The 26,808-nt window shown below is 43.5% G+C and overlaps 1 protein-coding gene across 8 annotated transcripts in view; it reads right to left on the bottom strand.

Annotated features, from left to right (window-relative positions):
• Positions 1–26,808, bottom strand: part of c4h8orf34 (chromosome 4 C8orf34 homolog) — an 83,683-nt gene that overhangs the window by 5,430 nt on the left and 51,445 nt on the right. For 6 of the 8 annotated variants that reach the window (XM_035413901.1, XM_035413904.1, XM_035413900.1 and 3 more), the window contains exons 8-12: positions 18,296–18,431; positions 13,782–13,867; positions 13,271–13,341; positions 4,417–4,543; positions 786–1,273 (exon numbers count right to left, since the gene is read on the bottom strand). In XM_035413901.1, the coding sequence (XP_035269792.1) occupies positions 786–1,273; positions 4,417–4,543; positions 13,271–13,341; positions 13,782–13,867; positions 18,296–18,431 (908 nt within the window). The remainder of the gene's footprint in view (positions 1–785; positions 1,274–4,416; positions 4,544–13,270; positions 13,342–13,781; positions 13,868–18,295; positions 18,432–26,808) is intronic. The other 2 variants (XM_035413899.1, XM_035413898.1) reach the window with 2 other exon arrangements.

Below are 26,808 nucleotides of genomic sequence, written 5' to 3'. Positions count from 1 at the left end.
AAAAAAAATTAATTCCCTAGGCGTCAACCAGTAACCAATATAGAAATAGTTAAATTCCTTCTTGTGATTAATACAACCATCAAAAAGGGCTTTGAATTTAACAATACTGCCAAGCAATAGACCGTGAAAAAGAACTGAAGAAAAACTCAGCCCAGACATATTTTTTCCCCACATAGATTCAAAATCCTACCGTACCCACCTCAATCAGTCCACTCACGTGTCCTGCGATTTTCATTGCATAAAAATGTCATGTTCCATTACAATCACGGTCCAGCCTGCCATCTTGTTTTATATCCACAACAAATACATCATATGAAGAAAGATTTAACAAGTGGGTGGCCAAAGTCTCACTCAGGACCCCTTCACTTGTACATTCACAAATTATAATTATAATAGCTCAAAGGTCTATGCTGCTGCCATATATCTCCATTACACTCCTGGATTCTTCCTTAGCAGATATCACTGAGTCACTTGACATGACCAGCTTATAATGAGAGCCTTCACAGGTAGAAACTTAACCTTTTTAAAAAAAAAAAAAACATTGTGAGATTATAACAGACAGTGCAGCAGACTTTTAACAGTTTGATGTTTTAAATCACTGTATTTTCACAATATGTATTACTACGCTGTTGTAATTCCAAAAACCTTGGGGGTACACTGTTTGGTTGTTCTTGTTCTATGCTCTTCAGATTAATTAGGCGTGATTGCGCCATTTCACTGTCTAATGATCCGAGTTTAACTTAAAGTTCTGGAATGGCTTGTGCGCCAGGGAGGACGGTCATTACCTCTGACATATTGGGCCTGTAAGTGAACGCTTTGCCCAGGCTCTCTGTGGTGCTCAGGCCAGGCGGTGTGAGCAGGGGCCTCCCGGTCTGGCTGGTGGGTGTGACGGGTCTGCTCCTCGATCTGCCGAACATCTCGTCCTTGTTGCTATGGCTGCCAGGCGTGACGGCTCGCGGCATCAAACTGTTGGGGGTCAGAGGCCGGCTGGGAGTCCTGGGCCGGCTGCTAGGGGCGTTGGGGGTGGGAGTCCGGCTGCTGGGGTTGCTAGGCGTCTGCGCCCGGCCCATCACCAGGGAGGTGGGCTTGTTGCTAAGGAGGGGCAGCACGGTGCCTTTGGCTGAGAGGGCCCCGGGGGACAGAGGCCGGGAGGCTTGGGCGGACAGCGGGAGGGAGCTGTGGTGGAGAGGACTCAGGCGCAAGCTGCTGTGCGGGCTGTTGGGACTCCTCGCTAACTTCCCTTCGGTCAGCTTGGCAAGGTCTCGCTCCACCTCTGTGGTGAAAAAAAAACCATAAACACACAATCCCTCACTTACCTGTTCACTCCTGTCTATCTCTCACCGTAAATATCCAAAGACTGTGCACTTCCTAAGACATTTCAGGGGAGGGTCTATTCATTTACATGACCATAAGTGTCTCTTTTCATACATATTCCATCTCACCATTCTGAACCTTAAGAAGCAGGACTCTAAAAGCCTCTTTTTTTTAAATGAGAATGATCAAAGCACTAAAAAACCAGCATGTACTGCCTGGAGAGCAGCTATTTGAGGCAGTGAAGGGATGAGTCTACCAGCTGCTCATTTTTCCATGTAGTTCAGCTCTGTCTCTTTAAAGCCGGCTGCTTTTTTTCCTGATGTTTATGTTTATTTTTACTAGTCATCGGTGGCCCCATTTACTGTGTAAACTGTGGCCTCCCACCTCTTCCTTCAGCTATGATCTCAAAATTGTGTAACAAGCATTTGTCAATATGGCAGCAAACACAAGATTCCATTGGAATTCGCATACAAGTTTTTTGTTTGATTATTTGCTAGATATTCAATTATTGTAGCTTATGGAAAAATGGCGCTGCCAGAAAGTGAAATATCGTAAATATAGGATAACACTCAAAAAGTACATATTTTACTATTTTTAGAATCATTCACAACTTTTCATTTTCACAAAACAAGCTTGGAGTTAACACGCATGAATTACACTTCCAGGAATGACTCAAAGTAAAATATTGTCAGGGTACCAAATACGTGTGACATGTAATAAATATCTCAAATACAGATGACATGTATTTCATAAACCTTGACTTCCTCATTTATGAGCAAACATGGCGTTCTCCAAAACAAACATTTCCCTCCACTGCAAATAAAAATGTGAAGCACATGTTATTGTTTTAAATAACAAAACCTTCAAATTCAACCATGAAAGCTGCTGTCTTACTATCGGACTTACACACCAGTGAAAGATAATCTTGTTTGGGAAAAATGACTCCAGATTTATTGTATACCATTATTCTGGAATCAATTAATTTAAGTTAAAGACTTGAATAATTAGATTGCTGTCTCCACATTTGAAGAAATACAATTGTAAGGAGTTAAGAATTTCCCCTGAGGCAAGACACATATCTAATTTAGATTTTTAGGCAGTCATAATGCCTGAACTAATTTTTAATTATATGCATTTTCAGCCCAAATATTTTGCATTTGATGGCAGAAAACTGAATAAGTTGACATGAACATTTTCTCAATTTGAGTATAGTCACTTAATTTCCAATAACATTAAATATTGACCAAACATATGTTGCTGTTTATCATGGAAACAACTGGAATAGTGACATTTGAAAACTGGTACAGAATTGTATATACATCACACATTATATATCTGCATAGCTTGATATTTACTGACTTAGTTATAGTTTGTAGTTCCTTTCTCAAAGCTACAGAGATAGTGTCCAATTTTGGTGAAGAGGGGTAGGCAGTCTAGAGAAAGGATTTAAAATGCACACTGAGGCAACAGAAGTATGAAAAGAGTGCCTGTTGTTAATGTTCTATATTAGAACCCAGTGGAATAAAACATGATTTCCAGACACATGTGCTGTTCCACAGCTAACCTTGACTGGCAAGCACCGGTGTTTGTTTAAATACATCAAGTACATGACATCCAAATTACATCTGGATCACCGGCACTTCCTAAATTCCACACAAGGCCTGCTCTGAAAGGAGAGCCAGACATACTGGCTTCCAATTCGACGTGATATCACCTGACATCAAGTTTTGCACCTCCAGCAAAATGTGAAACAGACAATAACAATCTGTAATTAACCTTCTTTAATCAAAACAGCCCAGGATGAAAGACTGCAGGAGCAAGGTATGCAGTTCCTCCATTCCAGGGAGTATTAACTCTTCACTGATAATGAAAGTGGCTGGTTTCAGGAAATTAGAGGACGACTTGTTTTACTTTCTTTGTAACGCACAAAGTGGCCTAAAATGGATCATAAATAAGAGATATGCAGAGATATGTCATTTATATTCATGGAAACTGTGAATGGGGACTTCCATGATGAGTCACTTATCAGTAATTTGTATAGCATAAAGTAACCTAGATTTACCCAAATTATAATAAAAATAGAGTCATAAGATTTAGTTAACCACATAATGGGAGTGAAAAATGAGATAAAAGTGAAAGCTTTGGCTTTCGGTATGGAACACATTAGCAACTAATAAAGGCATGAAAGGGGGAAATTAGGTTGTTCAATGGCTTAATACCCAGCCGTGTGGGGAGCTCTCTGTTTGAATATAAATGTGCGTAAAACAGCCAAAAATCAATGCCATCTGAAGGCTGGAGGGTCTTCCACGAGCACGGGGTGTGTTGTAAACATGCAGACTTCCGTTGATGCTAAACTGCCAAGGCACTGTTCGCTTTCTCCAAGCAACAGATAGCATATTCACTTCAGTGAGAGCGAACCCGGGGTAGGCGACAGCGTAAAGATCGGTCAGGATAACGAGCGCAGTTGCTCTGCTGAGACAGAACACACCCTTACCGCGGGGAACCAATGCGCTTCTCGGAACCTTGTAATTCTGAAACAACAGAAGGGGGTGAGCGAAGGGCGAACAAAAACAAAAGGCAGGAGAAGCGTAAACAAAGCGCTGCGAGACACATGTCTTAGATTTGACGCACGTATGGTAGCGCTGCTCTTTGGTCTACTCGGAGGCTTCGGTGCAGTTAATCATCTACCCCGGCGTCACTCGCTGCGCCCGCCTCAAAGTCGCCCGCCCCGCGCTCTGCCTTTGCAGAGGGGAGCCCAGATCAAAAACTGATGGAACACGCCGTAACCGAGGCGTGCGATTTCCAGACAAAAATCTGTCAGCGCTCACTGTACGAGTTGCACGTTTTTAACGGCTTTGAGGCGCCTGGCTTATTAAATTAATAAAAGATGCCCTGAGTGATTGTTTTTCCAAAGACCTTAATTGGAGGATCAGCTTTTAATTAAGACAATCAAACTCCTCGGGCCCTAGCTTATTCGTTGGAGGGAACGGCGGAAGGCGCCTGCGAGCTCCCTTCAGATGTGTCACCGTCGACGGATTTGCGGTGGCGTTCAGCGTCGACGCGTTTGATGGTCGCTCAGTAGTAACCGCTGTCTGTGCGTACCGGCGAGATGTTTCCCCATGGTCTCCAGCTCCTTGGAGAAGAGAGAGTCCTTCAGGAAGGCTCCTTTCTGGCTCAGGGAGCTGCCGCTTCTGGCAGTCTTCAGATCTGAGTCCCAGACTGGTTGACGCTGGTGAAGAAGAAGAAAAAAAAGGCGCATTTGAAGAAAGCCCCTTAAATTACACGTTTGTATTTTTTTTTTTTTTTTACTATCCCCAAATTCTGAAGTCGTATTTGTTATAATGAGAGGCAATTGCAAGCTTTTAATGGGCATTAGAAAAACATTATGAACCACAGTGAGCTATGATGAAGGGCCTTTTGGGAATAAGGCATTAACTTTGTTCCTGAACATCAGTGCTACACCAAATGTCAGTAGTGGTAAAAGACATTTTAAAATAACAATCAATAGACTCATGGGAGCTGTGAACAGAAGTTTAACTGGCTCAGGGCCGGACAGAAACTTTACTGCTATTACATTACAAATTCACTAGTTTGGATTCAGTTTTGAAATGTAAAGCATGGGAAGAGAATGGGTGCAGTACAAGAAAAGAACATCGCTTTATTCAGAGCTCGCCGATCATATTGCATGTTTGATTCCACAAGGCATTAAAAATGATCCCACAATTCTGTCTTTGATTTGCTCAGTGCATTAGCACACATATTGCCAGCACTGCACATTGAACACAGTGATAATGTGAGCACTTGAGCTGCCTTGTAGCTGCCAATAAGAGGAAGGCTGTTGTTGTAAGCCTCTGGCACGGGACACATGAGGACAGAGCACAGAAACAACAGGAATAACGATGCCTGAAGCAGCATCATCATCATCTGCCTGCCATATAAGGCCAGGGATTTCTGGCACCTGCCATCATTTTAGAAGAATTATGTTTGCAAGGGCTGACATGCCAAGTAATCGCAGTACATATATTACACTCTACGTTATATCCCTAAGGTAATACACAATCATTTCAGCCCTAGGTGTAGGGAAAGTGCACGCAGTTAATAAGGGCAGTTCTCAGGCGCTCTAGAAAAGCTTTTCTCTAGATCAGCTTTTTCCGGGAGACATTCCTTCACAGCCGGATCCAGGAGTCCTACTGGTATAAATACAGGATCTCTTCAATGTGCATGTGTTCAAATTGATCGGTTGACTGCATGTTATCGGTTGAATCGGGGGCAGGTGTAAAATCAAACCGTATAAAAACATTTAGCAGGTACTGGCGGTGAATTAATATGGCTTTACCTAGGGGTCTTATAGAAAATCTTATGAACTTCTACAGTACATAATTCCTGCCCTATGGAACTTAATAAATTGGCAAAGGGGCATTTATGTACTGAAGTCCTTCACGTGACCTCAGACTGTGTCTGATTAACTCCAGACACGTACCCAAATTGAAATGGGGCCATTGAAAGCCACCCCACGTGTGGCCTGAGGGGACCAATCAGGTAAAACATGATTGTGGGGACCCTGGAGCTAATACTCACGCTTATTAGGTACAAGAGGCATGGTGCGGTGGTTAGACCGCAACCAATCCCTAATTATAGCCCCTGAACCAAGCATCTCAGTGGGCGAGACATGCAATGTTTATTGATTGCACTCCGCGACATCACGCACTTCCTTTGTGAATTTTAAAGCCTGTTGTAGAGAATATCATTCAAATATGCTCATCAGAGAAGCTTGTGAGATCGACAAACCAGAATGCACATCTGCATCTGCCTTGAGATACAGACCTGCAGACAATAATGAAGAACACACATGTGCAAAATTACATCAGTCCACAGTGGAAACACACAGTCCAGCTTTTAAATTTGACCTTTAACACCATAATACCTGCACTGATAAAACTGCGTATTTACAAGGGCATCTGGCCTCTAAATACCACCCTCCCCTGCCCCAAGCACAATATAGTAGCAATGTGCTTGAGATCTGCTGTTTGGTTGAAGTCAGCACAATGAATGCAGGAGGTCTACAGAAACAGCCCACTGTATTGTGTTCCGTCTCATTCTTTTTCCACTTGGGCACCTGGAGTACTTCAAGCCACTTATTTAGGGTTTCTTGTGTTTAACACACAAATAATTCTGACAGACCAAACTGACTGAGCAAGCGTAAGCGTTCTGGTTTTTTGAGAAAGTCAGTCTAGCTTTCTCTGCATTTTTTCACAAAAACTTCAGCTACTATGCCCTCTCAAAATCTATTTTGTAAAACCTATTATCATTCTTAAGAGTGTTGTTAGAAATGACAAGGCTAAGAAGAGCAACCTTCTTAAAGAACTTCAGTATGTGTCTAATGCAAAAGAAACAAGCATTTAAAATTGGTAGTAACAAGCAAACAGTATTTTAGTCAAATGTGTAATCTATGTATAAATACAGTATGTTTCTTTGCAGGGGTAACAAGAAGCATGTTCCTTAGTTGTCTGTTATCACAATTTGAATTTGATGTGTGATTTCACTAATTTCCCTCACCTCAATAAACCACACTGTTGCTGAACTCATCTCGTGTTGTGCATTTGTAACTGGTATTGTAGGCAGCGGCAACCGATATGAGAGCAAGGATATTGAGATTGATATAAGAGTGCAGTAGAATCAATCACTGGCACAGCCATTTCTATTAGAGTCTAGACAAGGAGGCACTGAAGAGAAAGTACAACTCATGTACATGTATATTATGAAGCCATGGTGCTGTAGCTTTTGTTTAAAGTACAGTACATGGGATAGACTAACAGACAGATTAAAGGAAAGAACAGGTACTCAGAAGGAAAAGTATAGGGAGTATGATGCTGGAAATGCATCTTCCTTACAGGGACATTCCCAAAATGTGACTGGAGACCTCACTGATCTGGATCAATGGCACAAGCAAACTGCCTATGAAGATGAGGGCAGTTTAATCCCATTACAGAGAGTCCAAGTGTGGTCGCTATCTCATCACAACTGAATTTAGAAAATGAAACATTAAGTCAGCATGTAAAATGAGGCCAACTGTATAAACCAACGGTCATGCAAGTCACAAATCAGGCTTAAGCTACAAGAGATCAATGTTCTATGAAAATAAAGAGAGAAACAGTAGGCAGGCTACAAGCTGGCACTGACCTACAGTGGTTCAATCATGCAGAGTATTCTCAGAGTACAGAGCAAACTGGGATAACCTGAATCACAGGTCTCTGAAGGACCTTTCCATTAAAAGCAAAACACACCAAGTCAGTTTGAGATGGTCTCAAGGGGAGGTGGGTTATATGGAGCTTAAAATTTCAACAAAACCTTCCACGACAAGGGACATTAAGCTTGCTCACATAAACAAAAAGGTTGACCTGACATGTTCAAAGCTACCAATTTTGTAATATCGCATGGTAGGGGTATCTCATGGAGTTCACCATGCTTCCTCTGGAAAACTATGTCTTTAGAGAGATCCTTTCACCAAAAGCAAGAAAGATACCAAACGGCTATACTCATGAATTTGTGACAGCCTGATGCTAATTATCAGAATGTCCACAGGCTGAAGCCTGTCAACAACGACAGTGCAACGCCGTCAGAAATTTGATTTGATTCAAAGATATGACTGAAGCTTAATGGCATGTAAACAAGATTCAGACTTTGTAACCGACATCCAGCTTTGAAACCAAAAATAAGAGCTTACCAACAGTAATTAAACGTAACCACTATTATTAGTAAACTGCCAAAAAATACAGAAAATATAGCCAAAAATGTGAAGTTAACTATGTGAAGATAGAAAGGATGCAATTAAAAACAATTTCAATAAACAATTTTGGCAGAACTATCCATACTCCCCATGCAATATGCATATTGATTTTAGTGAAAATGAGGATGGTTTGAACATAAAATTACCTCAAACACATAACAATAATACTTGAAATATACAGAAGAATATTGAGTTATGGTATGCTTTTGGAATTTCTTGGTCGACCTAATATTCATTGTGTAACATAACTTACAAAAAGAACATACGTTTTTTAGCTTTTGTTTAGGACTTCATTTGCAAATGTGCAAACAGTTATGGTGATTTCCTTCTTTTCTGAAGGCTCAGTGCAAACTCATCAACATACGGTTCTACGGTGAATCCACCGTGATGACCCAGAGTACAGAGCTGAGTCAAGACCCTAACTTATAAAGAAGAGGCCCCCTCGCATTCACCAGATCACAGGCCCGGGAGGAAGTTTGAGGAGAAGAGGAGGAAAAAGAAAGCTAGCGGTGAAGCACTGAGTGACCCGTCCCTCCGGCACGAACGCTGATCCAGCCCAGACTCCTCCAGACAGAACTCACAGGCAGAGGGGAGCAGCCTGAACACCAGAGCAGCCCAGTACTGCAGTTCAGACTCACCAGACTGTGTGTGCTTTCAGCAGGAGCTTAAGGCAGATGAAGACCAGGCACACGCACAACGTTAATGTCAAGGACATGAGCACGCATTCTTCTGCTTCCCATAGTCTTGGAGGGCAGTGATGGAGCTATGGACAAGGGGTGAAGGGCTTGGAAAGACAACAGCAACCCCAGACTAATCACCGGTGGTAACTGAGGGTGACCCGGTGGAGAGACTCCATGCCAATCGAGCAGCATCTGCGCCCAGCAAGCCTTTATTGGCTGATAACATACCATTAGACTGATATGTACAAATAGAGCTCTCCTAGAGAGAGGCCAGTCCAGCCCTCTACAAGAAAGAAAACGCCACTGACCACATTACCACAATCCCACAAGGCAGGCTATCAAACCGTTTTAAAGGACGCTCGCTTTGTTTTCTGGATATGAGATGGAGGACAATAAGAGGGGGAGGGGGGGCGGGGGGGGTTATAGGGTGGGTGGGAGCTCAGGCCATGCAATTTTTGTTGTTGCATGTCTGAGTTTTCAACGTCTTGCTCAGAACAAGCTGGCTTATTGTACTATCATGTGAAATGCTGCCATATTTTGCTTACATCTGTTTAATTTCCTTTTTGCCTTATTTCTGCATACTTTTAGATTTTTTAAAGCCTTTTTTAAACAGCTTGTTTCAGAGTGTATGCCTTGTATAAGGAAATGCAAAACTAGCAGCATCTTTTATGTGTGCAGCAATGCATGTGTTTAACATATCTGTACCCAGCACAGGTTGGCAATGTAGTGTGATGGTCAGGGACAAGGGCTTGCAAACCACAGATTGCTGGTTTAATTCTGAGGTCAAGCACTTTCATTGCATAAATGCATATTTTTAGAGACACAGCTATGTAAATTGTGTAGGTCTCTCTGCATAACAGTGCCTGCTAAATGCATTAAATATAAATGCATGCAGGGAAGAGGCTCCCTGTGCAATCTGGCCATCAGTCACTGTCCTTACTTCACTTCCATGGTGATATCCAGTATAATGGGGCAGCTGAGTTCCTCTGCTCCATGCAAAAAACCAAAAAACGCTCCTTACACATATTCATCAAATAAAGCTGCATTGGCACTATACACACACACGCACATACGCACACACATGCACGCACACGCATACACACACACACGTACACATACACAAGCACGCACGCACGCACACACATACACACAAGCACACGTGCACACACACACAAGCATACGTGCATGCAAACGCATGAACACACACACACACACACACACACAAACACACATGCACGCATATGCACACAGTGAAACAAACTCACTTGCATTATTGCATCTATTTAGAGACACCAGATTAACCACAAAAGTACAGTTTGTTCTGTAACGGCTCAGATTTATTAAGGCAAGCAATTTTCCTTTGTCTAACTAAAAAACAAGAGATTCCCTGGGTTTCCAAGACCTTAAAAATGTAATTACTAGGGCCTTGTTTAGAAAATGGCCATTGGCTTGGTTACTGTTTCACAGAAAACAGTCTTATTAAATGTGGTGGCAGAATCATGCAATTTCAATTTGGGTTGTTTTGTAGATGGAAAATGGTGATGCACTGTGCATTAAGATAAATCAGAACAAGGACAACAACTGTGATGATGGCAAAAAGGACAGCTGTGGTTCTGTTCTACATTATAGAACAGCTGGTTAAGAAATAGTGATTGCCAGAAACAGAGTGGCAACATGAGAAAGGAGGTAGCATATAATGTGTGATAGACCTGTATTTATTTATTCTTTATTTATTTTATTTTTTATTTTTTGCCTTTTGCAATAAGGCAACCAATTAAGCATGAAGGAATTAAGCCACATTAGAGGAAACCACTAATATGTTATGTCTCTGGTAATACTGAAAAGACTTGACGGAAAAGAAAAGCATATAAGGCTATTGTTTGGGCCAGGCTCCCCAAAACTGCCTCTTTCCCCAGATAAAACACTGCAAGGGTTGTCGCCCAAAAAATACAAAATTCAAGTTGGCAGATACTCATTTAATTTGCATGGCAATTATGGTTTCAAAGTTATTACCCCAACATTGTTCATGTCCTGAGTAACCTTTGGTTCACCCAGTGGGATTAGTTCCTGACAATGCAGTTATGAGCTCTCAACCGGTTTGTGTTTTACTAAGAAATGTCAAAACCACCAGAGGAACTGTGGCAGCTGATGAAAACGATTTCATCGACCTTCGCAAAAAAATAATCGAGACCTATGCAATTGCTTTGTTTTTTAAATGTGTGCTTGTCTTTGTAGGGCATCACTTCTTTACTTGAACGTTTCCACACAGCACCCCAGCTTGGAGAAGGTTATGGCAAAGGCCAAACAGAAGAGCTTTCTGCTAAAAAATCTAGTTTTTTTCATTTTGGAATGCAGAAAAGCGACCTGTAATAGCTTTGCATAGGCTCTATAGAATGCTGTTCAATTTAACAAAAATGGAAAGGCATAGCAATTACAGTAAGGGTATGACAGTTAGAAATGAAGTAACTCATCATTAGCTACTGGATAGATGGGTTAATATAGTACCACCATGTTACACAAGATGGCTGGTGAAACTTCCTTATGAAAAACTTACAGTACTAAGTCAATTACAGTACAGCTTAAATGAGTGACATGGGAACTGAATGGAAAGGCCCACCTGCATAGTAGACACTCATTTCATTTTACGTCAAATGATTTCTTTACTGGACTACATTCCCATGGGAGATAAAGAGAGTAACGCTTCAGATGAGAAAGTAGCCCCTGCAATATAAAGTCTACCCCTGCATTCCCAATAGCAACTGACTGTGACATAATTTATCCCAGAAAGATTATTCTCACCTTTAGAAATATCAAATCAACAATGCTGTTTAACAGACATACAGAATTGCGTCATGGCAATTATACAATGTTTAACCCTAAAACAATAGTCTTCTGATTCAGAGTGCCTTGGCAAAGGCTCAACGTGTTTAATTGAGGAGGTATCATTTGAAACTAATAGGGTAATTCAATGGAAATCTTCCTGAAATCACCCCAGAAGTCGCTTTTAAAGAATATATCTGCAGACTTTATGGGGCAATTAGCACCTAAAGTACTTGGTACAAATGAGGGTGTTTAACTAATGACAACCATTTACAGTTTTAAACTAGGGTTTTTTCATGGATTTTAAATAAAGCAATTAGCATGTCCCAAACACCTGTATATCATGAAACTCTTTTGATCATTATTTACCAATAAACGCAAATAGATGTACCAAGATGAGCTAACAGACTCAATTTACCTAAAGCAGTATAATTACATTGTCATGTATGATTACCATTGGCAATCATTGTTTAATATGTAAACTTAATAAATACATTTCACACTCAGAGATAGGCATAAGCACATATAGTAAACCAACACATAACTGGTAGGTATGACCTCTGAACTATTTTTGGACTGAAAATGTACTCATAAAAGCAAAATGTTTTGTTTTCCAAAGTTGAGAGCTGAAGGAAGAAAACCCCAGAGGACTAGTTAAACTAACGGACCATCAGAAATGAGATATATCTGCCTTTCCAATAGTGTCCCAAATGTAAGATTTTACACTGAAAACAACCACGCTCAATTCTGAACTGCTACAGAAGGTGATCTGGGAAATTGGCAGTTATATATATATATATACATATGGTCTACATTAGGGTACATTTTAAATTGTCTGACACCGCTTATGCTATTGACAGTTTTTTTTTTGATGGAGGTGGAAGAAAGTCTACAAAAAATCTGCAGACCAAAAGCCAAGGAAAACCTTTGAATGTATTTGAAGCAGAATCCATAGAGGATGTCAGGTATGGCATACAATCCCACAAAGCAGAATAACATTGGTCATTCTGAAGTATCACGGAAAGGGGAAACTGCACATATTGGTATGGCCATGAGCATGGCAATTTCATGCAGAGAAGCCGCATGAACACACTGTCAGCCATTTTCCATCTGGCCCACACACACTTAGTGGTCGGTTAAAACTTTTTTCTGTAGTATGGTTTTTAAAAGACCAGCACTGTGTTGGAATCGTTTCAAACAGTGCATCAAAATTAATTCATATCATATATTTTTAATACACATCAAGTTTCCTGGCTTATATAAACCTTTTACACATGTTCAAAGTTAGAATGCTTTATAAAAGCAAAACTGTTACTTTATAAAGTCTTTATTTTAAAGGACTGGCACTTTAGTCCTGCTTGGCATGCAATCTTAGTTTCCCTCCGTAATGTAATATTTGACTGATCCATAATAACAAAAAATTACTGTTAAGTGGTTATGTTCTGTTTACAGTATTACTAATCATTATCTGCTACGGCATGTCTGATAATCAGTAAAATGCTGTTATGCCAATATGTTCTCATATTTGGATCGTTCCTGTTGCGAGGATGATCGCAGTGGTTTTCTCTGACACTCTCACAATGAGGATGAAAGGAGAAAAACACATTGTGGAGCTTTAATTAATCAGGTAACGCGATCGGCTTTTGTGCAGTAATCGAGTATCACTTACGGGCCCCGTCACCTGAGAAGCGCTCTCAAATTCCTCGTCTTCCATCACGGCCTCGACCCCGGGCAATGGACCTGCTCCAGACAGCAGACATCCACAAACCGCTGTTCACACACACACTTACATCACTGTCTGACCCAAACACAGTATTACACCTGCAGGATTAGGTTACGCGGCAGCTACGCTTAAAACCGTCTTTCCATTCGTAAATCACAGGGGAACCCAAACGAACATGTGCAATACGATTCAGTTTTGAGATGTGCTGTGATTTATACTATTATGGAATAAGCTGTGCGGTGTATACGCTTCTCGTTCAGCGTTGCAGCGCACGCACGGTATCCTATTCTCATGTGGTCTTGTGTGCGGCAAGGACTTCATCTGAAAGAACCTTGGACATAAAAAATATTGTTCCAAAAAGAAATGTGAGGATGTTGAAAAAAATATGACTTCCAGCCTACACGCAACTGCCGTGTTACACAACTTGTGTGGTCACCGATGACACAGCCATACTTACAGGAAATTTCAGGCACCGCCTGCTCGGGAATTTGAGCACATGGAACTTCTTCATCTCTGCTGTCTGTGAGAGTGTCTCCTTGAAGCCTGAACAACAGAGGAAATAGAGCACTGGTCATGTGTAGGATGTTTCCCACAGCAACAGCGTATCTAATGTTGGACATTTTAATGAATTTCAGTCTCCCAACGGCACATGGATTCATCATTATGACAGTTACCGCACAGTGAAATGACATACGTACAATGAAACAATACTTTCTCCACTGACTGTGGTCAAGGCCACACATACGCAACAGACTTGTCTGGGCATTACTACGACATTAACGAAAACTCAATTATAAGATGCAGCTAAACTCAATGACCCCGAGTGTTGGCTGACTGTACAGTGCATTCACAAAAAGGTGAATGTACTGGAGTGAAGACAATGGAGTTGGACTGTACGTCATAAAATGATATCTGATCTGACTCAAAACGCTCCATGCATTCTGCCTGACTGAATGTGCGGAGACATTGCGGCTCCATTCAGAAAAGGCGATGAGGCCAAGATGAACAAGTCCATTCGTCTTATCTCCATCACTTGGGAATAGCTATCTTGGTATGCGGAGGCGGAAACATGGGGGAAAGTGCAGGACGTGTATCTGAAAATCGCAGATTGTTCATTATCAACATCAGTTCCTAAACCCCCATAATGCTAACTGCTCTTGATATCTGTTGTTTTTGAAATGAGAGCTTGCCAACGGAAGTGTGGGGGTGATATGGAGACTGCTGGCAATGAACTCTTATACATGTGCAATAACTAGTGTCCTCTCATATATGGAAATTCTAATTCACCATAAAACAGGACTACTTCAAGGGCCTAAAATAGCCATACTTATTCATAAATGTGGTTACCACCCAGCGTGTATGAGTTCATTGACTTCAATATGACAATCCAGGGAACTGATGGTGTAACACAGGACATTTTATACTAATACTTATATTAATAGTCTGAATTTCAGCATACTATTCATTTTTCAGACTTTCATTTTTTCCAGACTGTCATGACTTTCACAGTTTCCATCTGTGTGCACCTTGACTTTTCTCAAGTTAGCCATTATGCTCTTTAACGCAGTGAATGAGCCTGAGCTGTTAATCTCAGCCATTTAGTCCTTCAGATGATGGAAAATAAATTACTGCTGTCATGATTGAAAATAATGCTGAAGAATATCAGATTATTTCTCCCGGTTTATTCAAAGCCAGAACCAGTGAAGTAAAAGAGCAATGGGGCAGCTTCTGAGGCGTTTTTCTCCCTTTGCTTTTGTACCTCAGTGACAACAGTAAAACCGAGCGTGTTCTCCGAATGCCTTCAATGTGTGCTGCGTGAAAAAAAACCCCAGACCGTGCCTGGTTTGAATAAGCAGCCTGCCGTCTGCTGGAGCCCTGAGCACTACTCCATAAAATCCCATACAGGAAAAATAATTAAAACAACGGAGCCGGCTCCCCGAAGACCTTAGATTGGTACCGCCGGCCTCCGGGGCATCGCAGGAGCGGGGACCGTGTCTGGGGTCCGTTTAAAGCAGGGGGTTGCGGTCGCGGCGACGCTCCTGCCAAAGGGATCAGCCGGAGTCTATAAGGAGCGCGCGACGGCGGGGCCGACCGCAGCGGCGGTCCGCAGAGAAGCACGCCGCCGCGGAGAAGAGGCGCTCCGCTTCACACTCGAAAGAGGTGAGAGCGTACGAAAGGAAGGAAACACGCTACTTCCTGTCTGCTGGAGCCGGTTAGTAACCACACACCGAGCCGACGGACGGCACGTGTAACTCCGCAAGGAAACCCAAACCTGGAACCGGGACACGTTTCGTCACCACGGTGGGCCTGGTGTGATGCGATACCATAATCCCTACAGACCACTCTTGTTCTAGACCAGTGGTACGCAACCCTGTTCCTGGATATCTATGATCCTGTAGGTTTTCACTCTAACCCTAATTTGGTACACCTGATTCTACTAATTAGCAGCTCAACGAAGATGTCTAGCTGTTGAATGAGGTGTGATTTTTTTAGGGTTAGAGTGAAAACCTACAGGATGGTAGATCTCCAGGAACAGGGTTGGTTACTGCTGTTCTAGAACAAACTTTCGTTTTGCAAAACAGTGTCAAAATAAGTGAAACATCAAACACTTGCATCTATCGTGCTGTTGGATTGGCCAGTCTGAACTAAACTGAGTTTCCCCCCGTTATTATGAGATACTGCTGCGGTTGCCTTCTCTCACGGTCGCATGGTGAAAAGGGGAGGGGGGGGCGGGGAGCTGTGGGCTGAGGAAACCACACGTTTACAGCCAGCCCAGCCGGAGAGGCCCTTCGACAGCAAGCGGAGGCTCAAAGGCCTTTCAGGCCTGAAATGCAGGCCCTCTTTCGTGTGAGTGTCTGTCACCGGTGAAGCGCGAGCCCCGCCCTCCCCGCCCAGGTGATGAGGGGTGAACGCTCAGCGCAAGGCACGACGCACTTTCCACCCGCAGCAGACGGAGGAATCCGCCGGCGTTTGCCCGAGTGGACGGGAACGCCAGGAATGCTGCTCTGACCGCCGCGCGCCCGCAGTCTGGCCGAACGGGCTGGCCGTATTCCTGCGGTGGCCTAAGCCCTCGCACCGAGCTCCACAAGGGACGCACGTTTTAAAAACCACACAGAGCTCAGGCGTGGAGCGGCCGCGCCTCCCAGGCCACATGCACGGACCTCCAGAGAAACTGGAGCTCTGAAAATGAGCAGCATCGCGCACGGCAGTCTGTGAGTCCAGCTCAGCCCTCCCCCTAAAGCGCACACTATGAAGCCTTTGTTTTCCTCCTTTTCAACTGCTCTGGCTGACATTCGTCTGCACTATCACCTGCTCAACCTGGAGTCTTTAGTATGCACCTATGTTTCTAATACCATAGAGACTCTGGGAGGCTCTCCCTTAACACTATAAAGTAAGGACTTTTTGTCCACAACTTGTACTATTTCTGTGGGTCTATTCTTTCATTTAGAAAGAGGCAATGTAAAAATAAACTGCCTTCGACATCACTGGTATTCATTTATCATTCCTTATCTCATTTTACATATTTAAATGTCCATTTCTGACATATGTGTAGTGTTAATTACAGCACTATCTGACTTTTGTAACAAGAAAAGGAAAATTTGTGACTTGCTTTTGAGCAGCGATGTACATGCAAGGCAGCCATTTTGATGATTTACCTCAGGTGAAATTGGGGGCAAGGAGCTATTAGCTGATAAAATTGGGCTGATTTCCTTTATGGAAATTGCATAAACTGCAATATATTGTAAATGTGCAGACATTTCTGAATGTATAATGATGGTAACACCCTATATAAAATCCTTGTGTGGCCAGGGGCTTGATTCTGGACCACAGCATTTGGTTTGTACTGTGATCTCATCTCTGTGTGTGACCCTCTCTGCTTTCCCCCGTCTGAATAAAGTGAAGAAATACATAAGACAGGCACACAAAAACATGTCATTATAAACAGATTTAAGACCACAGTATTTTTATGAAAATATTAATAAGCAGACATAATTTTTTATATTTGCACATGTATTGCATGCAATTTCATAATAATATATTTCAAAGATTTTTAAGAGCACTTCATTGCAACAAGGAAATTTGGAATTAAACCAAGACAGGGAAAGTAGGCCTGAGTAACGTACAGTACATTCCACTCAGGGCACCAATCCCTGCCTCAGCTAACAGAAGCTAAATCACCATTTTTCAGAAGCTCGCGATAAGCCACATAAACCACCGAACTAAAACACCTAAACTTTTTGGAGATAAACATTCTCGCGACAACACCGATTGCATTCAGCGTCCCGCCAGCTTGAAGGTAAAAGCTTGCACGCTCTCTGAAGGAGAGATAAGCAGCAAGAAAGAAAAACAAAAAAGCTTGGACCCAGCAACCGTAGAGAGGGCTGGCAGGAGCGTGCCTGCCGTTTGACCTCAGGGACGGTGTCTATCGGATGCCGGCATCGCGTTTCAGCAGTGCGTGAGTCCTATCGCGCCAAGCGCACAAAGATCTCTGCACAGGTCCAGGCCGCGCGCGGCCGAACAGGAAACGCCACACGAAACAAACTCCGATAACGCGGGCGATATCAGCGCTCGTCCATCTCAGAAAAAACAAGCAATTTTGGAATGCACTTAAGATATTTTTTTATCGGGGAAATGTGCGTATCCCGCAGACGGGAGCGAGGAGAGGAAGCCGCGGTTCCCCGTGACCTCCGCCTGCAATCGTAAACATTTTTATACTTCGTTTTATGCGACGTTATCCGCCGCGTCTCACGCCGGCCGTGAAATTTCATTGGACATGAAACGCGATAGCTCACTTGCGCACTGGATGTGTTTAGGAACGGTCTGGCTGCTGAGTAATAAAAGGGTGGTATTTGGAGAGCTTGCGCGTAAACCTTGGCAGGCCTGAGTCACAGGAAGGCTGGATTGGACACAGGAGGAGCTGGCCCGGCCGGAGGCAGGAACGGGCGGAGGAGACAGAAAGTAAATGTTTACCTTGCACACCTTGAGCAGATGTTGAGGGTGACCTTGGCCTGGGGCTCGGGACAGTACGCGCTGCGCCCCTGGCTGAACTTGCTGCCGGACGGCGCCAGGCTGGTGACGCCCTCCATCCGCAGGTCGTCCAGATCTTCTGCGAGACAAGGGGGTCAGAGAGAGACGTCGATCAATCGCGGGCGCCTCGCTGCTGAAAGGGGCGGGGCGACCCCCCTCAAACGCGCCGCGAGGCCGACGCGGTACTTAGCGCACCAGGGGGGCGGGGACGTGGGAAAGCCAGCCCGGGATGCGGGCCGTCCCCGTCCCCGCGCAGATGCTAATACTGTAACGCACATAAATGAGGAGACACGGCGATGTCCGTCAGCGCCGGGAGCCCGGCTGATTGGCTGACGGCGCTAGCCGAAGCGGAACCGCGGGCGAGCGGGCCCCTCCTCCTGCCCACAGACAGGATCCGCTCCGCGCCATCCCCGTCTGCATCGCGTGACAATCTGAAGACATCCGCATGCTACGCTCTCGCGCGCCATGCCCGCGCTTCACTACTAACAGGTGCAGGAGGCACGTTACGCTTTGGCAGCCGTCCCAGCGCTGAGCTGCACAGGGATCAGAGACGGCAGCTCTCTGCTCTTCTGTCCATACACTACAGCTGCTCTCTCAGAGGGAACGCTAAGGGGCTCTGCATATGTAATGCTTTTGTCTGGCTCAATTTACTTTTTTGGACTAGATTATACCAAAAGTCAAACAAATAAATTTACTGTGTAAGAGTGGTTGGTGTTATTATTTTTTTTTAAACAATAAAAATGCTCAAAGTAATTCATAAAAGTGTTTGTGAGCACACAATTTGGCCTTCTCTGGCTTGTATTCAGTGCCTGGTGAACTGGTTAAATTTCATCAATAAGAGACCATAGGGAAAGACTTGAAGAATCCCACATTTTTGACATACAGCAGGTAATCCTCTTTAACAGCCAAAGCGCACAGTAATTACCTTGAGGTGAGCTCTGTGGTAGATGCCATTGAGCCACAGAGCTGAAAATGGAAAAACCCTCTCTCTTCACAAGACCGATTTATCCTCCTGCAAACACGACTTCCATTTACAAAACACAAAAAAATCTACTTGTCAACACACAGCTAAGTATGCCATTGTTGGCACGGATATAAATTTGGCCGTGTGATATATTTCACTTTTAAAAGTTAATGCAGGGCTTGTGCAAAAGTATCACACACAATGAGCCTCTTCACAGCTTCCTGTTAAACATGAATACATCTGCCATGACAGTATTTATAATCTACGCAAGTGGCCTACAAACAAAATCCTTCTCAAGACATATGTTTATCAATCAGTCAAAATGTGTAATGTTTCAATAAATTTTAGTTTTTTTAGTTTTTTTCAGTGGAAGTATAGCGGATGGAAGTGTGAAGAAAATCACACGCAGGAGGAGGAAATTAAAGTGTGCGGCGCTGGATTGGAGATTCCACCACACCTCACATTCTCAGACGGACTCTTGCGCACCTGTTGCCATCCGAAGGCCGTGCTACACGAAACCCTCTTTGTTACTTTTCCTCGCCCGATATCGCGTTACGGCGCTGACTCGTGGGGAGAAGAAGATCGCTCTGAAAGAGGAGGAAGCGTGACTAAGCGCCCGGCTTAGCGGAGAGATTTTCACACACGGAGAAATTCTCCCCGTCAGTCAGCGCTGGAATACGCTGCTTTCTGACCTGTCACGTCCGTCTCAATCCCTCAACTCATTCAGCTGCGCCGGCTGAACCGGCTGAGCTGACGGGCCTCCGCATTAAATAAATCACATGAGCTGCACTTAGCATAGCCTGTTGCAAGAGCTTGAGCTGGGGATCTTCATATAAAGAGATAGATGACAGATAAAGGAGCAGTTTATTTATCCCCGAAAAGGAGAAATTAGTTTGTAAAAACAAACAGGACAATGAACACAAGATTACAAAAATACAATACAGGGCACAAGGAGAGGGAATAAACATTAGATTAAAAGACAATGTTATATGTCACAGCGCAAAAACCCCACAATGCATTATTGTTTGAAATGGATGTGCGTGCCAGACGGAAGACAGCGACTTGCCCCCAGAGCTCAGGCCCCTGATTGGCTCCTGCCGGGAGCTCTAGCGCGCTGCAGTGATTTGGCCCTGCGTGCGGAGACGGCCTTGGTCGTGAAACGCCATTAAGTGTTGTGATATTAAGTGTCTCATTCATCATGGCCGGTGGGATCCAAGCGTACCGTGCGAGCGCCAGAGGCCGGCGCGGGCGCTGGCTGTTCATGGGAAAGTACAGACCTGCGCCTCCCCCGAATCGTCTGGGTCTGCGGGGGACGGCCGCGCATCGGCGTGTCGGGTTCCCGGTGGGGTCATTTGGCAGTCGACGGGGACGACAGATTTAATGTACAGTTCAGGGGTACCCCAAGGTACCTTTGTGACCTCTCACAAAAGATAAATTGGAGGTTTTTTTTTTTACATTTTCTACTTCTAGTTTTTAGAGCATACCTCCTGAAAATATTCAGCCATCTGCCTTTAGCTGTAACATGCTTATATACCTTTCATGAGGCAAAGGGTTAACAATAAAATAGCATTAGCAGCACGTCATCCTGCTTAAATTTACTTTTTCAGACACTAGATGCCACGGTAATAAAGCCTGATGCTGTGGTCTGTTACAGCCAGTCCTTCCACCATTGAAACACCATCAATAGGTTACACTGCCTTGCTTTTAACTGGAACTGCTGGCTGATCTTATCTGTATTAGGCTCCTAATCTCTGTCTGCCAGAGCAAGAGGAGACGCTCAGTGAACCCATAAACTCATCCTACTTAATGTGACTTGCATTGGGACCCATAAACTCATCCTACTTAATGTGACTTACATTGGGTGGCTTTTTCTGTGTGTGATTTCCCACAGAGATTTGCCTTTAATCTGGGCTTAAATCTGTTTGTTTCACCAATGAGAAAAAAAAAAAAAAAGATCTATAAAGATCTTTAGGCCCAAGCCCCCTTGATCTGCGTGACGTGGGAGCTGAGCTCTTGCCACGGTAATGCTAAAGGTCTAAAACACTGTTTTCCCACTCGTCTCTGAGCCTCAGCTACTGGGGTAACTAAACTGTCATCGAAAGACTCTGTTGTTACGTGACACTAAAAGAAGTTTGCAGCGCTCCGTGTTTCAGAATAGAACATGAGCAGATTGACGGACCGAAGCACTACAGTCTCAAAGCGAACGCGCCGGAAAGAGTGGTGATCGCGCTGATTCTCTGCAAAAGGGGTTTGTGGCCCGACCAGAGGGCGGAGCTTTCTGTAGCCGGCGAATGCATCACGCAGATCCCGTCCAACGGAACCATCGTATCAGCTGCTGCGCCTGCACTGCCAAACCTGGCCCTGTTCCATTCCTTTGGATGATTTGTAGAAAACGCTGCTCATTTCTGGGAAAGGCTGCGAAACATTGGCCGCTTGCGTAAAAAGAGAGCCTGTTCGATCATGTCCTTTTCCAGCACGCACTATCAAATAACCTGCATTTGGATCGGCGGTGATTGAGCTTTTTAACAGATTCAAAATTAAGTCAACCTCTAACCTGATTCATAAAAAGGAAACTTGGTTGAAATGAGCGGGATGTAGCGCTGATGCTAAATTTAACAGTGTAACACGTCCAGGCCCTGAAAACGTAGAAGTGATGGCCTTTGTTAAAGTGCGCTCCTCTCACCCCAGCCCTTAACTGCAGCTGCTTCTCAGCACGGGCCATTGAGAGAACCTTTATTTGTTTAGTTTCACATAACTGTGTCTACATTCTGCTTGGTAAGGGTCCGTAAGGATGTCGAGAACGCGCTCGAGTATCCCTCGATCTTACCGGAGATAAGTGTGCGTTACATATTGCAATTACGACATGGATTTGTAAACAGCAGAAAAACGTCACCCTTGGCGGCTCACGTCTAGACAAAACAAGAGCCCCCACAGCCCCCACCTCCACGTCCCTGCCCCCACGCATGCCCTTCATTCAACCACTATGAGGCAGCCATGCAAGACTCCACTGTCATTCGATAAGTCTCGCTTGAAAATGAAATGGGTCTACGCCTGCTAAGAGCAAGATGGAAAGAATTTGAAAGATTTTATCCTTAACAAAAGCCCTGGGCGTGACAAATCCCATCTTTTAATCACTTAATGGACGAGGAAACACTCCACACTTTCAAAAGGGTCCGTTTTGAGGAAGCAGTGGCCTTCCCTCCCTTCTGTACAAAATAACTGTTCTTGAAATTGCATTACTCTATATACGAAGATTACTCTATATATACGAACTCTGTATATCCCGAAATTAAGTCATAATGTGCTATTACAAAAATATAAAAACCAGAAATGTACAGTAACCATTGGCATCATTCAGAAAAGGTAGCCCATGACCCCACAGCCAGGGATTTATGTCGCTTAATTCCCCATATAATGATTACTAAGCCGAGCCTTGGGCCACCAATGGCAGCCCGCCACAGCTCTACAATAGCTAAATAATTACAATCGCAACTTTGGTGATTTCTCCGGTGGCCAGTTAATCAAATCTTCAAATGAAAGTGGGAAAATCATCGTTGGAAAAACATGGGCTGACGTCTCTGGCCGGTCCCTTAATGTGTGCCCCAGAGAGTGGAGTGCTGTAATTACCCTGAGCGACTGACAGATTCCACCTTCCTTTGTGAACGAGGCCCGCAGACCGGGAGACCCCACAGTCTCGCCAGCCGCACACGGCTCTGCATTTGCGTTTCATTAAGAGCCGAACGCGCTGCTCCAACTTGGTGGTTTGGTCTGAACAGGGAAACTTTGATGTGAGGTGGGGGAAAAATGCATTTGTTTGGCTTAGTAATAAAAGTAATATTCCAGATTTAATTTTCTAATTACTTCTCCAACTTCAATTATATTGCTTTACTCCCCTCCCTTTCCAGCACCCCCCCACCCCCACCCCCCAAAAAAAAGAATGTCAGAATTCAAACCAACTCTCAAAAAATATGATCAATATCAGATGTAGAATTGCACATAAACAGAGGGGAAATCCAAAATGATGCTCGTTGAAAATTCATATCAGAAATTCATATTTATTCATGGTTTAAATTATGTCTGAATCGCATGCAAATGAGATTCTTTCAAAAAAACGTTCAGTTCATGCAATGCCATTTCTGCCTTCTACAGGACATACTGTGTTCAGTTAACCATGGAGAGGAAAGGCTGGAGTCACTGCACTGTGTAGAAGGAGACCAAATGAGTTCATCATGCTAAAGCCAAAGCAACGGAATTAACTAATCAGTTTGATTCGTTTGAAACTGTGTTGATTTTGACAAAACTTCACATGAAATATAGGGCAATTTTAAGTTGTTTAATTTTAAAATAAAGCATGGCATGTCCTCATTTATACACTCTGCTACATTGCTGAAGAAAAGTTCTGGATTTTAAAAGAATGCCCATTTTAACATATTGAGAACTACATAAAAATACAACACTCCCTCAGGTTAAATACTGCCATCTGCTGCTTATGAAAACAGTTTAGGGGTGGGGTGGAAATATAAAAAGGCACAGACATTTCGCACCCATTTTGATGTGAAAATTTGACAGCTGTGGTATAATTGTGAAGAGCCACTGAGTCTCGGGATGGGGCGATTGAGTAATGGTCTGGTCCCCTGCTATGCACATGGACAGAATTCCCATAGAATGCACAGCAAAAAAGGTTGACATGGTTTACCACTGCAAGCATGGACACTAATTAGAAAGTAGCAAAGGAAATAGTTTTCAAAGTAATTATTCCATAACGTCAATAACTCATTTGCTATTTCAGCTATTTGTCAACATCTCCATTCACACATAAGAAATGAGTAACCAAGATGCCGCCAATGGAAATGGATCTTCAGATCACTGTCAGAATTAGATTCCATACTTACAAAATAAGAACTACAGCATGCAGGGGAGGAAATAGTTAAGGAGCCAGTTCACACTTGAGCCATTAAAACCATGGTCTATATAGAGTTTATATAACGTGTACAGAAAAGGGTTCCATCTTAACCTCAGTCTTGCTCAGTATTGTCTGAATGCCAAATATCATTCAACACCCTGTACTGTTACGATATCTAATATAATGTATTAGATCATACATCATTATTAAATAAAAGGAGACAAGCATTGGGTGCAGTGTGTTAAATCACTGTAATATGCCTCACAATTAAATTACCAATTTATATATCTTTGATTTCACTGGACATATAAATGGCACAATTATATAGGCCATTTTTCATACCATCAGGATAACAACTTACTGTACCCAGACGCATATACTGAAAAACATATGCACTAATATACAGTACATCACTTTGGATAAAAGCATCTGTCAATATACAGTATATTTATATATAAACAGTATATGAGTGCATGTGCTACTGTGCTTCCAATCCAGCTATATTAGATAGATTTAGTAGTATCAGGGTAATTTACCCCATCTGTGTGTGTTATCATCATCATCATCCTCCTCCTCCTCTAAAAGGGGAATAATGCACCTCATGTTCACCCCAATGATACTGTACAGTGCTGCTGTTTGTTTCCAGAGTTGCTATGGCAACTGTTGTGTCTTTGCTTGCTGGAGCGAATGAACTGGCGTCAGGAAGTGCGCAGCGTAACGTCTGCCAGCCCTGGTAGTCCCCACAGGGAGGGGGGAACAAAGAGTTAAACCGATCTTTAAGCCTGCGCATTCTGACCAGATTTCTCATTTGCTAGAGGCCCCAAATCAATGGAATAAGAAGGCCGCGCAACCGAGCCCGTGGACCCACAACTGGAAAGCCAGCGTCCCGATGACTAGATGCCACAGCTCTGCACTCAGCTTCTTTAATTTCAGAGCAGCGAGTCATTAATTAACAGTCGCACTCTTCTGACCCCAAGTCGCTGCTTGGCAGAAGGGCAACGGTGCCAGACCAAAACTACACCGCCGTCTCCATGGTGTCTCCTCTGAAGTGTTCCTCCCCCAAATTACACATTTTGTTTCAATTTCACGACGTAGGAAAAAAAGATAATAAAAAATCCCAGCGGCGTGTAATCCTGCCATTAGGAACACCCTTAATCTAGCATCAGAGCGCCGTGTTTAAATTACAGAGGGCTGGATGATGTCAGAGCCCCGGCCCCCATCAATCATTCGCGGCACGAGAGAAAGGGGGATGAAGGTGCGCTCGGCCGCACGCTCCCGTTTCCCGTTCGCCAAAGCGAGCGACGACCAGCGCGAACCGTTCCAGAGCAACAATGCAAGGCTCGACTCCCCAGGGATCATCGTTACCATAATCGCTGGTGTGGCCCTTTGAGGTTCAAGCACAATAAAACATGAGTCATTTATAACTGCCGCTGTCAAATGCCAAATGCTTTGTTTCAGGGTCTCCGATGACCAATGAGGTTCGAGAGCTGTGGCCCGGTGCTGTCGCTGGAGGTATGGAGCGCTGATGATGTCAAGTGATGCCGTTTCCAATAAGCAACACTGCCAGAAACACCGCCACCGTCTCCAACAGGGTGGAAGACTTCTTCACACACCCAGAGCAGGTTCTTCTCAGGCCCGGAGAAGGCAAATTAGGGGGAGATGTCATTGAGACAGCCAGGTTCCTTGTGAAAGGAGTTAGGGTTTGGGCACTCCTGTTCAAGAGAATTTCCATGCTTATTTTCCTTTTGAAGACACTTGATATTCCAAGGAAATCAAATACAGCAGAAACCTTAATTTAATTTGACACCTAAAACTTGCCCAGTTGAAGTCATTCACTTTCTGGTTCTTGGGAAAATTATTTTCGAATGGTTTCTCTGTCACTGTTGTATTCCATTCAGAGATCCGGTGGATTCTGGAATTATTCGTTTAATTAGAGCTGCTGACTGGAGGGAAACAGCTTCTGAAGGTGTCAATCAGCACCAGGTGTTTTAAAAACTGACTTACTGTAACAAAGAAACATGCTTGATTAAGCACAGCCTTAATACATCCATCACACACACATACACACACACACACATTTGTATTTTGTTGTCTTTTTTCCATATGCACTGATATACTTTTGGCATGTCAGTGTACAGTATGCATATTTGTCATGTCGGTAAAAAAAAAAACCTGAAACAATAAGGCATCCACAGTACTTTAAATTCACGCTCAAGTTTGCTTTGGGGATCAAAATGCTTCTGGTCTAGGCTATTGTGATATTTTTCTTTTTTAAGAGCTATGTGGCTATACTTAAATAACAGTACATCCTCGGTATTGTATTGCTACAGTGCCTCATCTGCTGCAGTAATCTGTCCATATGTATTAATGGATAATATTTAATATTCAATAGAACTGGCGTATATACTGTAGTAAAATATATGCTGTAACATCTCCACTCTGAGCACAGGAATTCTTGAACTACTGAAAGTTTAAGTGTACAATAATGTGCACACACAGTGTGTAATCAAGAGCCATTAGATGTGGTCTCCTTTGTTTTGCAGTGCTCTTACTGGTGGGTAGTTTTGCATGTGAAGCTTTCAAATACCC

Source organism: Anguilla anguilla, chromosome 4 (assembly GCF_013347855.1).
Source record: "Anguilla anguilla isolate fAngAng1 chromosome 4, fAngAng1.pri, whole genome shotgun sequence".
NCBI lineage: Eukaryota > Metazoa > Chordata > Actinopteri > Anguilliformes > Anguillidae > Anguilla > Anguilla anguilla.
Note: the sequence above shows the minus strand (reverse complement) of the source record. Positions and strands in the feature narration are given on the sequence as shown.